Source organism: Microcaecilia unicolor, chromosome 1 (genome assembly GCF_901765095.1).
Source record: "Microcaecilia unicolor chromosome 1, aMicUni1.1, whole genome shotgun sequence".
Lineage (NCBI taxonomy): Eukaryota > Metazoa > Chordata > Amphibia > Gymnophiona > Siphonopidae > Microcaecilia > Microcaecilia unicolor.
The window spans coordinates 34,376,370-34,394,496 of record NC_044031.1 but is presented as its reverse complement, the minus strand read 5'-3'; the positions used below and the strand labels follow the sequence as shown (position 1 = coordinate 34,394,496).

The 18,127-nt window shown below is 44.7% G+C and overlaps 2 protein-coding genes across 2 annotated transcripts in view; both read left to right on the top strand.

Moving 5' to 3' along the window:
- The window catches only part of LOC115464772 (oocyte zinc finger protein XlCOF6-like), a 524,570-nt gene that overhangs the window by 99,866 nt on the left and 406,577 nt on the right, over positions 1–18,127 (top strand). The gene's annotated exons all lie outside the window — the stretch shown is intronic.
- Positions 379–17,999, top strand: LOC115460012 (oocyte zinc finger protein XlCOF6-like). Its single transcript, XM_030189873.1, has 4 exons — positions 379–582; positions 6,189–6,315; positions 8,109–8,225; positions 16,181–17,999. Exons 1-4 carry the CDS (start codon positions 379–381, stop codon positions 17,974–17,976), a joined length of 2,244 nt encoding a protein of 747 aa, XP_030045733.1. The 3' UTR covers positions 17,977–17,999.

Genomic DNA, 18,127 nt, shown 5'->3' with positions numbered 1-18,127 from the left:
GACCCAAAGGGGGCGTGGTGGGGGCGGGGCACGAAGCGTGGCGGGGACGGGGTAGGGGGCGTGACGTGTCCTCTTTTTCAAAGGACACAAAATGGTAACCCTACCCTGGATAGGACTTTCTTCACTCTAACTCTACAGTCCTATCCTCCACCCCACGGCTGTTAGTCAACTTCACATAATACACATGTTCCCAGTCAGGTAAGTGCCTCCTGGATTTTTGAGGGAACCTCCAGCAGGTCTCTTCCTTCACTTTCTCACTCTGACCTCAGGCTCCATTTATTATTAAACCTCCTCGGGTAGTAAAGATTCTTTGACTGAGTACGGGACAGTGTGTACAAGATCAGCTTCTCTAGTGTCAGTGCTGGGAGGGTGCAGTAGATGGCAGCAGTCACAAACGGCTCCGACCGACCTCCCTCTCTCCTGCTTCTCTCTGATCTGTCTCCAGTCCAGACTTTCCTTTCTCTGTCTGAAGCCATTGGATTTAGGAGAGAAGCTGAGATCCTGCAAAGAGGGAGCCAGGGGGCTGGAAATCGTGCTGTGGAGAAGGGCAAGAGAATGGCTGCAGAGCTTTCTGCTCAGCAGGTAGGAAATGGGCAGCAGGGGATGCAGTGCCAGGCAATGTCATGCAACCTCTGATACACAGGCAGAAGAAGAAATGAGCCTGGCACTGCTCAATCTGTTCCTGGGGCTCCGCAAAAGACAGTTGTGCTCTTTATTCCTTGCAACTGCTGAGGCTGTTCTTTGTGGTTCTCATCTGTTTTTATAAAGCTCTCTGTTTCTGCTTCCTCTGATCTCTTAGATCCATGTTCCTTCCTCCCTCTCTCCTGCTCCTCTGATCTATCCCTAAACTTCTTCCTTCCCTTCTCTCTCTTTCTCTCAAGCCATTAGGAGAGAAGCAAAGGTGCAGGGAGTGAGGGAGCCAGGGCTGGAAATGGTGCTGTGGAGAAGGGCAGGAGAATGGCTGCAGGGCTTTGTGCTCAGCAGGTAGGAGACTGGCAGGAGGTGGGCAGCAGGGGATGCAGTGCCAGGCAATGTCATGCAACCTCTGATACACACATGGTGCATGGAGCAAGCAGACGAAAAAGAAAGTTCTTCTTCCTGGTTCCCCTCCCTTCACAGGGCTGCTGCTCCTGAGCCAATGGTGCTGTGGAGAAGGGCAGGAGAATGGCTGCAGGGCTTTGTGCTGAGCAGGTAGGAGACTGGCAGGAGGTGGGCAGCAGGGGATGCAGTGCCAGGCAATGTCATGCAACCTCTGATACACGTAAAAGAAAGTTCTTCTTCCTGGTTCCCCTCCCTTCACAGGGCTGCTGCTCCTGAGCCAGCAAAGAGGGAGCCAGGGCTGGAAATGGTGCTGTGCAGAAGGGCAGGAGAATGGCTGCAGGGCTTTGTGCTCAGCAGGTAGGAGACTGGCAGGAGGTGGGCAGCAGGGGATGGAGTGCCAGGCAATTTCATGCAACCTTTGATACACACATGGTGCATGGAAAGTTCTTCTTCCTGGTTCCCCTCCCTTCACAGGGGCTGGAAATGGTGTTGTGGAGAAGGGCAGGAGAATGGCTGCAGGGCTTTGTGCTCAGCAGGTAGGAGACTGGCAGGAGGTGGGCAGCAGGGGATGCAGTGCCAGGCAATGTCATGCAACCTCTGATACACACATGGTGCATGGAGCAAGCAGATGAAAAAGAAAGTTCTTCCTGGTTCCCCTCCCTTCACAGGGCTGGAAATGGTGCTGTGGAGAAGGGCAGGAGAATGGCTGCAGGGCTTTGTGCTCAGCAGGTAGGAGACTGGCAGGAGGTGGGCAGCAGGGGATGCAGTGCCAGGCAATGTCATGCAACCTCTGATACACACATGGTGCATGGAGCAAGCAGACGAAAAAGAAAGTTCTTCTTCCTGGTTCCCCTCCCTTCAAAGGGCTGCTGCTCCTGAGCCAGCAAAGAGGAAGGGCAGGAGAATGGCTGCAGGGCTTTGTGCTGAGCAGGTAGGAGACTGGCAGGAGGTGGGCAGCAGGGGATGCAGTGCCAGGCAATGTCATGCAACCTCTGATACACAAGCAGAAGAAGAAATGAGCCTGGCACTGCTCAATCCGTTCCTGGGGCTCCAGAAAAGAAAGTTCTGCTCGTTATTTCCTGCAGCTCCTCAGGCTCTTTCTTCCTGGTTCTCCTTTAGCTTTATGGTTCCTTCAGTTTCTGTTTTCTGTGAGCCTTTTTTCTGTCCTCTTCCCTCTCTATCCCCAGTCTCAAATTTCATATCCTAACATAAACGTGTGAGAGGTTTTCTCTTTCTGTAATTGGAAAAGAAAGTTTAAATCTTTCCGTTTCCAGACAGGCACATCAACAGATGAAGTGCAAATTTCAATTCAATTTCTTCTACCACTTCAATTTCCCCAAATAGAGTTCTATGTGGTTTATAAACTGGGCTTTCCCAGGAGCTACAAATTTAATTACATTTAGAATGATCATATTTTATTTAATATGTATTTTGAGAATGAACATGCCATAATTAACCTTTGCCCTAATGTTTGACTGGTAATTGATTCCACCACTTAACAGTTTGGTATTGGTAGGTAGCTGAGAGCACAGATTTATTATGCAAACACCTTTCGGACTAGGATATGAGTAAAGAAATATCTTGCTGTTTTCAATCTGGTGCATTCAGGTAATAAATCAGATTCTCCATATAAGCTGGAGTGTCACTGTATATTAGAAGAAAAATAAAAGTGCACAATTTAAAGCTAGGCCTTGCTTCCACAGGAAGCCAGTGCAGTTCGGCAAATAGCGGTGTTACTGTCTCATATTTTGTTTTTGAAAAAATCGGTCTGGCTGCCGTGTTCTGCAGCATTTGGAGTTTACTTTGAGCTGTAATATTGCAGTCTATAAATTACATTACATTGGGTTTCTAGGCGGTTTACAGTGAATAGAAGCCGGGACAGAACCTGGGGAATGACAGTTATACCATGAAATTAGAAAGGAAAAAATGAATTAACTAATCTTTTAAAAAGAATTGTCTTCGGATATTTCCAAAAATCATTGTAGCCATTCAAATCCTTCAATTTTAAAGCAAGTGAGTTCCAGATATTAGGAGCCTGAGACATCATCAGTTGCTTAAAAAAAAGCCAACATTGTTTTGTACCTTTACATAGTAGATGACGGCAGAAAAAGACCTGCACGGTCCATCCAGTCTGCCCAACAAGATAAACTCATATGTGCTACTTTTTGTGTATACCTTACCTTGATTTGTACCTGTCCTTTTCAGGGCACAGACCAGTATAATACATTTTATGCTGCTTATCCTAGAAATAAGCAGTGGATTTTCCCAAGTCCATTTTAATAATGGCCCATGGACTTCTCCCCCAGGAAGCTATCCAAACCCCACCAAGCCAACCGGCTCTACCACATCCTCCGGCAACGAATTCCAGAGTCCAATTACACATTGAAGGTCCATGGCTTTAATTCACCTAGGAAAAGACGTTTATTGTTATAGGAACTGTTGAGAAATAAAGCACAAACTGTTTTTGTTGAAATGTTTTGAGTATTTGGTACACCATGGAGCCTACCCCACCAGGATTTTTGCCTCACACGCACAGAATTCTAAGAAGTGGCTGTGTTTTTTCAGGTGCAAAGGGTTAAAAGAGATCCTGCTGGTAGATGTATATTTGAGCAAATTCTTCTGGAGGACATTGAATTAACCTTAGCAAATATATATGATCCGAACTTCGGTCAGGCTGAATTTGTATCTGGGCCCTTAATCCTCACAGGAGACTAACACTCAAAAAGTCAGTGAGATTCGTAGGTGACTATAGATTATTATTATTTGTTACATTTGTATCCCACATTTTCTCACCTTTTGCAGGCTCAATGTGGCTTACATGTAGCTGTTAACGGCGTTAGCCGATTACGGTCTGAACAAATACAATACTGTTTGTTAACACTAACCAGCAGCGTGTGAAGCCAGAAAATAGGAAGAGAACCTGTGCACTTCTTAACGGCAGTGCGAGGACATCACCAGGGGAGGGGGGGTGCTTCTGCTGGATATGCCGGATGGTCGGATTAGCGAAGGTCGGATAATCCTGAATTGACATCACGTACTTCCGGGTTCGTCACAAGCAGAAGTGACCAACCACACGAGGTTTCTCGGCTTCAGAATGTTGGAGGTGCATTCTATTAAATAGGATTGGTCAGTTCCTTGAAGCACAGCCAGAGCTCAGCGTCCTGCACAGTAACGCTCAGACACCAGAGAGAGAGGGAGGGGGGCCTGACACCAGAGAGGGGGGGAGGTATCTCTGTCACACACACTCTCTCTCTCTCTCTCTCTCTCTCACACACTCTCTCTCTCACAGTCAATGTCTTTCTCTCTCTCACTCTCACACACTGTCTCTCACACTCTATCACATTCACTCTCTATGTGTCACACAGTCACTCGCACACTCTCTTGGTCTCATACACTCAGTCTCACAGAGAGTCTGTGTCTCACACACACTCTCTCTCTCGCACTGTGTCTGACATACGCACTTGCACACAGTCTCATTCTCACACACACACTCTCTCTCACAGACACACTCACACCCAGACTCACTCTGTCTCTCACACACACACACTCGCACATTCACTCTCTCTCTCACACACAGTCACTCTCACATACACTCTCTCAAACATACACACTCCGAGGAAAACCTTGCTAGCGCCCGTTTCATTTGTGTCAGAAACGGGCCTTTTTACTAGTATTAAATAAAATGTAGTAAAATTGGTTAGCTTAGTGGGGTTTAAAAAAGGTTTGGATGGCTTCCTAAAGGAAAAGTTCATAGACCATTATTAAAATGGACTTGGGGGAAATCCACTGATTATTTCTAGAATAAGCAGCATAAAATGTATTGTACTTTTTGGGGATCTTGCCAGGTACTTGTGACCTGGATTGGCCACTGTTGAAAACAGGATACTGGGCTTGACGGACCTTCGGTCTGTCCCAGTATGGCAATACTTATGTACTTATCACATATTTACAGTACTTTTAGATTGTTTTGAGTCTATACTCCTGAATAATTGTATATTTTATGGCCACAGTATATCCGGGTATTGATAATAGAAAAATAAGTAGGTAGTTTTCCTCTATATTGCAATTGAGAGTACACTGTCATGATAGAATGCTGTTCGGCGCCAGTTTCTTTCGGTTCCATATACGTAATCTAGTTCTATATGTGTGACTCGAACTCCTCTGCCTTTACAACTGGGAAGGAAGGGGGACTTTGTGCATGAGAGATCCAGATATCTCCTTATACACAGTTAGGTGTCACCAACAGGATAAAGTCTGTTCCTGCTTCCTTCATCTTATCCTGCCAGTGGCATCTACCTGTCTACAATTTGCATCAGTGTCTGCCTGGTGAGTTATGACACGATTATACGCAGCTGAAAATACCGATTGAATTCCTCCCTTCATTAAGCCCAGGCTGGACAAATGTAGCAAGTTTAAATTTATTTTGGTGACTGCAACTGGATGTGAAATGTCCTGTCCTGGTTTTATTAGAGACTGATTTCTCCAGGTAGTGACATTTGACATTCTCTGTCTTTGCTTTTAGAGAAAATAGAGGAAACTGAGTCTAGAGCCTGTTCTTGTACTAAGTTCGGAAGTTAACGTCGAAGCCCCTTAAAATTTACACTCCAGCCCATCCCTATCTATTCAGTCACGATCAGGGCGTAGACCGTAGAAGTCTGCCCAGCTTCCGTTTTGTTTCCAATTACCGGCGTCGCCACCCAATCTCCGCTAAGATTCCTTGGATCCATTCTTTCTAAACAGGATTCCTTTGTATTCAAACATGCGTGGGATAAACACAAAGGAATCCTGTTTCGAAGGAATGGTTCCGTGGAATCGGTGGCAACACTGGTAATTGGGAAGCAAAATGGGAGCTGGGCAGACTTCTACGGTCTACACCCTGATTGTGACTGAATAGATATGAATGGGCTGGAGTGTAAATTTTAAGGGGCTTCGATGTTAGCTTCAAAACTTTTAGTACAAGAACAGTGCTGAGCAGACTTTTACGGTCTGTGCCCTGAGAATGGCAAGGACAAATCAAACTCGGGTATAAAGTATCACATACCACATAAAATTGGTGTCTCTGTCATTAGTGCGCGCTAAAAAGTTAGCACACCTACAGCGAGGCTTAGTAAACAGGGCCCTATGTTTGTTTCTGGTTTGTGTTTCAGGTGCCAGTGACGTTTGAGGATATCACTGTCTATTTCTCCCGGGAGCAGTGGGAGTATTTGGATGAAGGTCAGAAGGAGCTTTACAGGGAGGTGATGAAGGAGAATTATGAGACCCTGATCTCACTAGGTAAGGATTGCGCTATCAGCGTTTTTAGTAAACACCGGGGCTGATGCAGAAGAGAGAGAGAAATTTGTGGGATCGAGTTCCAGATCTTAACTATTCTTTCAGTGAAAAAATATTTTTAAAGTATTTCCGTCTAATTTCACTGTGTGTCCCCTGGTCTTTGTACTTTAAAAAATTGATTCACTTCTACCTGTTTTGGTAGAGACCCCCTTAGCCGTCTCTTTTCCAAACTGAAGAGCTCCTGAGCCTTTCCTCGTATGGGAGGAGTTCCATCCCCTTTATCATTTTGGTCGCTCTTCTTTGAAGCTTTGAGATGTGGTGACCAGAATTGAACACAATACTCAAGGTGAGGTCGCACCATGGAGCGATACAAAGGCATTATAATATTCTTGGTCTTATTTTACATCCCTTTCCTAATAATTCCTAGCTTCCTGTTTGCTTTTTTGGCTGCCACCGCACACTGGGCAGAAGATTTCAGTGTATTATCTATAATGACACCTAGATCTGTTTCTTGAGTCCAGACCCCTAAGCTTGACCCTAGCATCAGGTAACTATGATTCAGATTATTCTTCCCAATGTGCATCACTTTGCATTAAATTTCTTCTGCCATTTGGATGCCCAGTCTTCCAGTTTCCTAAGGTCTTCCTGCAATTTTTCACAATCCGCATGTTTTTTTTTTTACAGCTTTGAATAGTTTTGTGTCCTTAATCACCTCACTCATCGTTCCAATTTCCCAATCATTTTATAAATATGTTAAATAGCACCGGTCCCACTACAGATCCCTGTGGCACTCCACTATTCACCCTCCTCCACTGAGAAAAAAGGCCATTTAACCCTATCCTCTGTTTTCTGTCCACTAACCAATTCCTAATCCACATAAGGACATTGCCTCCTATCCCATGACTTTTTAATTTGTCCACTTGTGTTAGGTACACAAAGAATCTCTCTTTTGCTTGGATTCATCCCGAGTTGCGGTTGGACACGCCGTCATTTTACTCAAGGCTGTAGATAGATCTTGTTCAATGGGAACATTATCAGCATAGATGTAGAATTTTGTGTCCGTCGACCGGCGCAGTGCGAGATAGCTGGTTATCTCCGCTGAATATTAGCGCATGGTTGTAAGCCGGCTATATCGGTCATATTCAAGTGCTGGCCGGCTAAGTTTAGTGGGCAAATTGAACCACATAAATAGCAATCCTATCTTCACCTGCTACTAACATAGCCAGTTAAGCCACAGCCGGCCAAAAAAAAACCCTGAATATTCAATGCCGGTCACCAAAAACGACTTGGCATTGAATGTCCAGGGTCGGTGCCGGCAACAGCAGCTAAACCGCACATCCTGCTGCCGGCTGAATATTGGGGGTGGGGTGGGGTCTGGATTTATTATGATTATTATTATATCACCCTGCCCACGCCCCATTCCTATCTGAACACACTTGGCTTCCTGACATCTGAAAGGCCCCCGTTCTATAATGGCATTTAAACGTCTGGGTCTCTCTAGACATTTAAATGATGCCATTTAGATATCGGGTGCTCCTAAAATAAGGGCAGTGATCATTTCCTTCATTGTGCCTGTTATGTGTATATTTCTTTCTTACATCTGCTTTGTCTTCTTAATAGTATTTGATCACTTCAGGATCATTTGAATCAGTGACCCCCAGGTCCCTCTGCTTTAGGTTGGATAACAGTAGTAGAACTTCCCCCTCCTCTATCGTGTGCTGCACCCTGAGAATTACTGCTGTGTATTTTTCTGTGAATCTAAGGGAAATAAACCTCAATTATTTCGTAATCCTTAGGCACAGGCCCTGAAGGCTTCAATCCTGAAGTGTTATCAAGGATTAAACTAGAGGAAGAATCACGTGTCTGGGATCCAAAGGAGCCAGGACAGAAAGAAGTTACTCGCTCATATACAGGTGAGTAATAACGGCAAAAACTGTGCAGAGATTACGCAGTAGAGCTGAGTAATAATGAGCACTGTACATAGCAAAAAAAAAAAGTAGTAGTAATTTTAACTGATGATGGAATGATTTAGAGGTTGATCCCTGGAGAATACGGGTTACAGCTGTTTGTTGAAGTGCACACCAAACTCTCTCAGCCCACCCCAACCTCATTTCACAGCATGGATTCCCCCTACTGCCTCTTTGAAATGTTTCTGCTCTTTCTTAACTCTGTCCAAGCTCCACTCTTCCTCTGATGCTCCCCTGAAGAGATCCTCTGGGATCTGCTAGGTTCTTCCGGGTTAACAACTGGATGCTACTGGGGATGATGGACTTCTGGTCTGATCCAGTATGGCATCACTTGTTTATTACTTTAATTAACCAGTTTTTCACCTCTCCTTTAGAACAGGGGTGGGTAACCTTGGTCCTTGAAGGCTGCAACCCACTCAGGTTTTCAGGATTTCCCCACTGAATATTCATGAGATCCGTTTGCATACAATGAAGGCAGTGCGTGTCAGTAGATCTCACGCATATTCATTGGGGAAAATCCCGAAAACCCGACCGGGTTGCAGCTCTCGAGGACCGAGGTTGCCCACCCCTGCCTTAGAATTATGCTCAAACAATAAATCTAACCTAAATGGATCTGTGTGTGGTAGGTTACCGCAGGGCCGTAGCCAGATCTCGCTGGGAGGGGGGGCCAGAACCCGAGGTGGGGGGGGCACTGTTTAGCCGCCCCCGCCCCCCCCAGCCGCTGCTGCCGCCGCCGCTTTGGACCCGCCTGCCGATGAGCCCCTTGAACCCCCCTCTCGCCACCAACCCTCCCCCGCCGTCACCGCCTGCCCCGCCGCCGCAATAGATACCTCAGATACGTTTGCTGCAGCCGAAGAGGGTCTTCTTCAGTTCAGCGCCGGAGTAGCGCTTTCGTTCAACGAAGTTCCTGCTCTGATCAGCTGGTTCTGACGCCTTACGTCCTGCACGATGCAGGACATAAGGCGTCAGAATCAGCTGATCACAGCTGGAACTTCATCGAACGAAGGCGCTACTCTGACGCTGAACTGAAGAAGACCCTCTTCGGCTGCAGCAAACGAGGTATCTGATGCGACGGCGGGGGAGGGTTGGTGGCGAGAGGGGGGTTCAAGGGGATCGTCGGCAGGGGGGGCCAGGGCCACATCTACAGGGGCCCGGGCCCCCTCAGGGCCCGTGTGGCTACGCCCCTGGGTTACCGTGGTATGTCCTATGTGTTATTAAGATCTTCTCTTCGGGTAGGGGTTTGAGGTCTGACTCTGCAATGCGGTTTGTTCTGGATTTGGTAACAACTTCAGCGTTTTCGATAGCAGGACCCGTGTTGCGGAATGCGTTGCCTGGTTAGCTGTATTTGTGTTGAGATGTTTTGAATACTCAAAAAAAACCAACCCATATACTGGAGGGCAAAAATAACATGAAATCAATTATTAAATAATTTGCTCTAATTCTTGACTTTAACCCAAGAGATTATCTATAATATAAATCTTAAAGGAAGGAAACCTCAACAGCCAGGGGTGACTATGGCCCTTATCATAGGTTTCAATTATCCTCTGAAACCAACTGTATTGAGTTAAGATGTGTCCCCTTTCTATTCACCACACTAATAATTAACACTGTAAGGGGGTAACTTCATAAGGGCAGGTGATAGAATTTTATAAAATCATGAGTGGGGTGGAATGGTTAAAATACAGGAACAGTTCATTAACTATTCAAACAAGTGAGGATTCTCCGTGAAACTAATGACCAGTAGACTGAAAACAAGTCATGTACCTGCAGCGTATAACTAAGCTTAGAGTCTGTTGCTGGAGGATGTGGTCAAGGCATCTAATATAGAGGGCTTCAGAAGAGGTTTGGACAAGTTAATGGAGGAAAAGTCCATTAAAATTGTGTAGTCAGATCAGGGGCGTAGGCAGATACCCAATTTTGGGTGGGCCTGGGCCCAAGATAGGTGGGCAGAACTCCACCCTGCCCCACGAGTGATTTGGTCTCTCCCTCTCTCGCCTGCATGTGATATGGTCTCTCAAACATCCCCCCCACTTCCCTGCATAGCAGATTTTCACCGGCAGCGAACAGCAACTAATACGCACGGCTCATGTTGGCTCCACAGCCTTTTCTCTGATGCAACTTCCTGCTTCCACATAGGCAGGAATACATCAAAGGGGAGGCTGTGGGGCTGGTGTGAACAGTATGTGTCAGTCGCTGCTCGCTGCAGGTCAAGATCTTCTATTTACAAGGTATTCAGGAGGGACAGTTGTTGGGAGTTTTTGGCTGATAGGGCTTGGGGATCCCTGCCAGCCACATCATAGGTGTGCTGCTACCGGGTGGGCCTGAGCTCAAATTGGGTGGGCCTGTGCCCACCCGGGCCCACCCTTGGCTACGCCACTGAGTCAGATAGACTAGGGAGAGCCATTACTTCTCCCTGAGCCATGAGGTTTTTGAGATCAGCCAGGCACTTGTGACGTGGACTGACCAGTAACGGAGACAGGACGCTGGACTCGATGGAGCTTGGCTCTCGGCTCTGCAGGATTTTTCCTATCCCTATGTGGAAAGACTAAAAAGGTGCTTTGAAATAGCGACGCGAATACGATCATATGTTCTATCAGCATCTCTTGTGGCGATCAGCTCGGTTATATCGCTTTCCCAGCAGAGCGAGGTTGGCAGATTTACAAAGGCGTATTGTATTACTGAACTCGTTAAACTTCCTGTCTCAACAGTAATGGCCGCTGTTCACTTTTTTTGTCTAGAAAAGAATGACCTTAGAAACAATAATGGAAAAGACAACAGCAGATTCGAGAAATCCTTTATTGCAGAATCTCAAAGAAATTAAAATGCAGTAGTACAGAGATACAACACTGGAAGCTCAGTGAGAAGCCTGAAGGAGAGAAGGTGTTATCAGAAAGATTCAAAGAGGATACTTCTTCATGTTCCGACTGGGGAGAGAAGGGGAAAAAATGTGAAAAGAAATGCAACAGAAGGCTCTGTGTGAGCACAAAGCCAGTAATATCACACATAGAAGGGAAGAGCAGTTGCTTTCGATCGGAGGTCTAAGAGTTATGGCCTCTGATTGTTATGTATTTTTTCTTTCTGTGGATTATTGTGTTTGCCAGCTGTGGGATACCCTTGGGATGGGGCGGGGAGGGATTTTCTTACGTTTGTTACAGGTGGTGGTTGTATATGCTTAAACATTAATAAAAAGAGTTTATTTTTTTTTAATTTATAGAAGTCTTTATTGAGCGTTAAGAACATAACACAGAACATAGTTAACACAGCTCGTTACATCATATTCCAAGTGAGCCAAACACCAGTATGAATAGTAATCAGAGGGTACCTATAACGTCATTGGTCCCACCATAACCACAATATATACTTCATATTTTTATGCCAATTTTTATTGCCCTCCCCTCCCAATAAAACGAGTTTATTAATAATAATAATAACAAAGAGGCAGTGTTTAAAAGTTCTGCATTGTGAACGTGTACTCCATGTGATGTTGGGAGACAGCGTTCGTTTATCTCCTGAAGAAACCATTGGTGTTACTTCAGCAATCAAACATATAAACGGTGAGTGACCGAACTCACTCGCAAATGCGCAGTACAGACTTCCCTCTCTGTCCCGCCCCCGCGTCAATACGTGATGACGGGGGCGGGACAGAAAGGGAAACTGCGCTTCCCCCCCCCCCCCCCCCCGAGGTCGCCGCCACCGGTACCCCCCCGTCCCCCCCGGAGTCGCCGCCGCCACCACCCCTCCACCCCGCCCGGGCCCTCTGTTCGCTATTAATTCAACTTACATCGCTGCAGCACGCAGATCAGCTGAGCTCCGGTCAGCCTTCCTTCCCTGCCTGTGTCCCGCCCTCGCCGACGGTACGTCACACGAGGGCAGGACACAGGCAGAGAAGGAAGACCAGGCAATAGTAGCCCGTTTTAATGGGCTCAACAGCTAGTAATATTTATAATTGGAATTGGATATAAAATGATTGCACATATTAAAGATATTTTGACTTAGAGATTATGGGAGGTTTTTGACCCATGATTGTAACGGAGTCATTATAGGCTGAAATGAGTTCACTAGACCCTCCTATAGGGTAAAAGGGCCCCTTCGTTGGTGTCGGTGTGCAGGTTTGCCATGTGCCAAGGCCCATGTTTACTGCCGCTGGTAAAAGATTTTTTTTTCCTTTCAAATAAGGAAATGGCAAGTTAAATACTTGCCACGCGGCCACTTCCTGGGGGAGCCCTTACCGTCTCCTATTTAGGAGACGGTAGGGGCTCTGGCGGTAGCTGCCCACCAGGCACGCCTTCGGCGCTAGAAAATTGTAAACTATTTTCTAGCTCCGGAATTGGTGCGCGACAAGAGTTGGAATTACCGCGGCGCTAGGGCTGAGTTGCTGCGTGCCGAGCCAGCACTACCGCTACCACCTTTTGTAAAAGGGCCCCATAAGTAAAACTTAAGAATTAAAATATCTATAAATGAAAATAAATAATTCATTAATATCGTTGAAAGTTTTTTTTTGGGGGGGGGGGGAGGGAGGCCGAGTCCACTATTTAATTTGGTGTTTATCCATAATTTTGGTATCAGTGGTGTTTTTTTTTTTTACTGATGTAGTATGTGGTAAGAGCAGTTAGCGTAGCTGGGTTTAAAAAAAGGTTTGGACAAATTCCTGGAGGAAAAGTCCATAGTCTGCTATGGAGACAGACGTGGTTACAACTGCTTGTCCTGGGATTTGTAGTATGGAGCGTTGCCACGATTTGGGTTTCTGCCAGGTACTTGTGACCTGGCTTGGCCACTGTTTGGAAAACAGGATACTGGTCTAGCTGGACCATTGGTCTGACCCAGTATGGTTACTCATGTTCCTATCCTTTTTTTTAATGAGGTAACAATTTAACCAAAAATTCATATTATATATCTCTCATTATCCATTGTAAAAAAATATTCATATTCTCCAAAGACAAGCAGGATAGCGTATTCTCCCAGATGGTTGACATCCACCAGAGCTCGGTGAAGGAACTTCAGGACCAGAGCACTAAGAGGAAACTTTAACACAACCTAGAAATCTTTGCGGTTAAGATGATGAAATATTTTGACACCAGCAAAACATGTCTTAACAGAGATCAGGGCTTTCTATCACATTCTGAAGCATAAATGTGAACATTACACCGCTTTGTTAGTTTCTGATCATCCGTCCATTACACCCAGTTTTTTTTAGCCCCTCCCCTTCCCTGTGAGCCTGTCATTGGAATACTTTTCTGTTTCACTTATACATTCTGATATTGCCACTATTAGCTCATCCGTGACCCAAGAAGGAGTCAAAGTTCTGTAAACCAGGTGGTCACATTTATGCTCCCTCACCTCCCTCAGTCCCCCACGGTCCTGTAAAGTGTGTCGGTCACAGGCGGTGGCAGCAGCATGACAGGCTGCCTTCGGCCAGCCCCTGGGTCTTCCCTCTGCTGCGTCCTCCTCTGATGCAATTTCCTGTGGTCAGGACACAGCACAGGGAAGACCCAGGGGCTGGCTGAAGTAGCAGCCTGTCATACTGTTGTCACCGGCGACTGATGTAAACTTTACACGATCACAGAGGAGTGAGAGAGGTGAGGGAGTAGTACCAGACCCATGGGGAGTGGGACAGAGGAGGGGGAAACAGACTGGACTGGGGGAGAGGGGAAGATGCCGAACCTGGAGGAGGGAGGGGGAGCGCCAGAAGCAATGCAATTGAGGGGAGGGGCACCAAAGAAGTTGGCCCAGGGCGCCACTATTCCTTGAGCCAGCCCTGACTGTGGGCACCTAAATGTTTGGCAGGCCCATACCGGTTGCAGTAGAATACTATAACAGAACACAGAGTGAATTCCTATCGCATAGCCCCAAGGCTTGCTTATTAATTGCCTACAAAATGCATTAGGGTTGTCCGATAAAAACAAATATCTTATTTTCTTTGTTTTATTTCTATTTATTTTATTCAAATCTGTAATTGTGCAGGCAGTTCAGACATTAGAGCAAGTGGCAAGAGCAAAGTAACACACACTCTGGCTTTTACAGCTTGAGCCGGTGCCTCTGAGATGGAGGCTGGGCTGAGTTACTCTTCGAGCAAAGAAAACCACCCCAAAGGGGTGGAGGTACACCGGTTCCTACGTAAAAGGTTGTAGAAGCAAGAAGTAGGAAAGGTAGGCTCTTCTAAAAACCGGAGGAGACGTCTTTAAAGAAACAATTCTTTATTGCAAGCGAAGTGACAACTTCTTTATAGATGTCTGCTCAGGTTTTTAGAAGAGCCTACCCTTTCCTACTGAGTTACTCTTCACCATGCAAAAACTTAGTGCTTTAAGGGGGTCCTTTTATAACAAGATGACCAAGTCAAGGTATATGATAAAAGTTTATACAACCTTGATTGGGCTGGAATGGTTAAATAAGGAATACTTGCTTAACCTTTCAAACGACACAAAAACAAGTGGACACTCCATGAAACTGAAGACCGGCAGCTTGACAACAAATTGTAGGAATTTTTTTTTCTGTTTCACGTAGCACATATTTAAGCTGTGGTGTCTGTTGCTGGAGGATATGATCAAGGTGACTAACAGATTGGGGTTCCAAAGATGTTTGAGAAGTTCCTGGAGGAAAAGTCCCTAAAACCTTTTTAGCTAGCTATGTTTGGGAGAGCCGTTGCTGATCCCTGGAAATGAACTATAAGGAATAAATCTACTTTTTGGGACCTGCTGGGCACTTGTGACCTGGACTAGCTACTGTTGGAGACAGGCTGCTGGACTTCATGAAGCTTGGTATAGCTCAGCATGGATTTTCTTATACCTATATGGAAAGATAGAACAGGTGCTCTTAAATATTGACTTGAATGTGATCATAGATTATATCTGCATCTCTAGCAGTGATCAGCTCGAAAATGTGTTCCCAGCATAGAAGGGGTGGCTAATTTACAAAGGAATATTGTATTACTGAACTCGTTAAACTGTTCTTCTTCATAAATAAGATATATTACCGTCCTAAAAAATACCAGGAAGAGACCCATGCGGTTTTGGAACACGAGAAACCTGACGAACTGAATGATATTTCTTTAATCTTGGAGGACTCTTTAACCGAAGTAACTAATAGGGCCCCACTTTTGGTTTCATATGTGTTTGAACAGGATTTTAACGCAGTAATGAAACTTTACTTTAAGAATATGCACCAAAAATGTTGTGGTCAGAAGCTATGGATATTTCCAGATGTCACCAAAGTCACACGTAGTAACATAGTAGATGACGGCAGAAAAAGACCTGCACGGGCCATCCAGTCTGCCCAAGAAATGTGCCACTCTTTTGTGTATACCTTACCTTGATTTGTACCTGTCTTTTTCAGGGCACAGACCGTTCAAGTCTGCCCAGCACTATCCCCGCCTCCCAACCACCAGCCCCGCCTCCCACTAAGAAAGAAATTCTTGGATTTAAGAGAGGAGACACGGTCCTTGGGTGCTACATTTCTATTAGCATATCCATGTAAATGTGTAGTCAAATATCTTGGACTTAAATATGTTTTCTTCATGCCAGAACAATTGAAATCTTTCATAGACCTGAAAGGAGTAACTAAGACATAACATCAGAAGGCTTTAAGTTTAAGTCTGATTTGGTGGAGTGGTAGCCTTGTTTGTGAGTTTATTTTTTCCAGCTAAATTAGATATTCCTGATCTTTACTTTTAACTCCCCTTCAACTGGATTTGTGGTCTAAGGAAGGGACAAAGAATTTAATAATTTTTTCCTTTTTTTTTGGATATATACTAAAATGTTGGTATATTATGTTGTATTTCTTTGTTGCCTGAATTATATGTAACAAGAGTTATGCTTGTGTAAACTATATAAATGAATAAATTAAAAAAGAACTGTTCTTCTTCAGCAATAATGCTCAATGTTCACTTATTTTTTTTTCCAATCTAGAAAAACAGGATCTCAGAAACAGTGATGTAGAAACATATCAATGGGAGCTCGGGGAAAAGGCATCATCAGAAAGAGACAATGAGGAAACTTCTTCCTATGTTGACCTGGAAAAAAAGGGGGGAAAACAATGCCTCTCAGAAAATAAACAAAAATATTCAACTGGAGCCTCGGCTCTGAGTGACCACAGTACCAGCACTATCATACAAACAGGAAAAGAGCAACAGGAAATGTGCATAAAATCTACAAAATTGCATCTTGGAGAGAGACCAGATTCAGGTATTGAATGTATGAAACATTTTAGTCATAAGAAAACATTTCCAGAGCACACAAAAACTGTTGTGGAATCAGTCACTACTACTAAATTTGAAGATATCTTTTTTATGAAGGAAAACCTCCCAAAACACCAGAAAGTTCAGAAGGAAGAAAGGCAGTATACTTGTTTGGATTGTGGCAAAAGCTTTATTCGGAAAGATAACCTCACAACACACCAACGAATCCATACAGGGTTGAAACCATATTTGTGTTTTCAGTGCGGTAAAAGTTTCAATCATAAGACACACCTGACAAGGCATGAGAAAATCCATTCAGGAGTGAAACCATTTACTTGTACAGAGTGTGGTAAAAGCTTCTTTCAGAAAGGAAACCTGAAAATACACCAGGAAATCCACAAAGGGGTGAAACAATATGCATGTATTGAGTGTGGTAAAAGCTTCTTAAACAAGAAAAGCCTTGGAGTTCACCAGAGAAAACACAATAAGATGAAAGCAGTTGCAAGTATGGAACGTGGTAAAACCTTCCATGACAAAAAAACTTACACAAAACAGAGAATCCACACGGGAGTGAAACCATATACATGTTCAGAGTGTGGTAAAAGCTTCAGTGTGAAGGGACAGTTAGCAGTGCACCAGAGAAGCCACTCGGGAGTGAAACCATTTCACTGTACAGAGTGTGGTAAACGCTTCAATCAGAAGGGAGGTCTTATAATCCATCAGAAAAAACACACAGGAGTAAAACCATTCATATGTACAGATTGTGGCAAAAGCTTCAGTCAGAAGCATAGCCTCATAATCCACCTGAGAATCCATACAGGTGTAAAGCCATTTCCATGTTTAGTGTGTGGTAAAAGCTTCAGTCAGAAAGGAAACCTCAGAATACACCATGAAATCCACAATGGTGTAAAACGATTTTTATGTACACGGTGTGGTAAAAGCTTCACAAATAAATCAAGCCTCGTAATACATGAGCAAAGCCACACAGGAGTGAAATCTTTTACATGTATAGTGTGTGGTAAAAGCTTCACAAAAAAAGCAAGCCTCACAATGCACGTTCAAAACCACACGGGCATGAAACCATATTCATGTTCTGAATGTGGTAAAAGTTTCACTATAAAGGGCAACCTCACCATGCACCAGAGAATCCACACAGGAGTGAAACCATATAGCTGTTCTGAGTGTGGTAAAAGCTTCAGTCAGATGGCACATCTCACTATGCACCAGAGAATCCACACAGAAGTTAAGCCATTTACGTGTACTGAGTGTGGTAGAAGCTTCAGCCAAAAGACGCATCTCGCAAGCCACCAAATAGTCCACACAGGAATCAAACCTTTTACGTGTACTGAGTGCGGTAAAAGCTTCAGTCAGAAATCAAACATCACCGTTCACCAGAGAATTCACACAGGAATCAAACCATTTGCATGTGCTGAATGTGGAAAAAGCTTCAGTCAGAAAATAAGCCTCACAAACCATTGCAGAATGCACACTGGAATGGACTTAACACCCCTTAAAATTCAGCAGTAAACCTGGTCAATTGCTGTACATCTCTGAAGAGGAGAGAATAAATTGTTCATGCCACGTCTTGCCAGATACCTTCACATGATGATTCCATTGTATGAAATCTGTATGAAATCTCAGTAATGCAACCACTATAAGTATACCAGGAAGAGAAAGT

Coding starts and splice junctions, on each gene's coding strand:
- LOC115460012 (XM_030189873.1), top strand. CDS start 379: ATGGCAGCAGTCACAAACGGCTCCGACCGACCTCCCTCTCTCCTGCTT. Junction 6,316..8,108: donor TGAGACCCTGATCTCACTAG/GTAAGGATTGCG, acceptor CGTAATCCTTAG/GCACAGGCCCTGAAGGCTTC. Junction 8,226..16,180: donor AGTTACTCGCTCATATACAG/GTGAGTAATAAC, acceptor TTTCCAATCTAG/AAAAACAGGATCTCAGAAAC.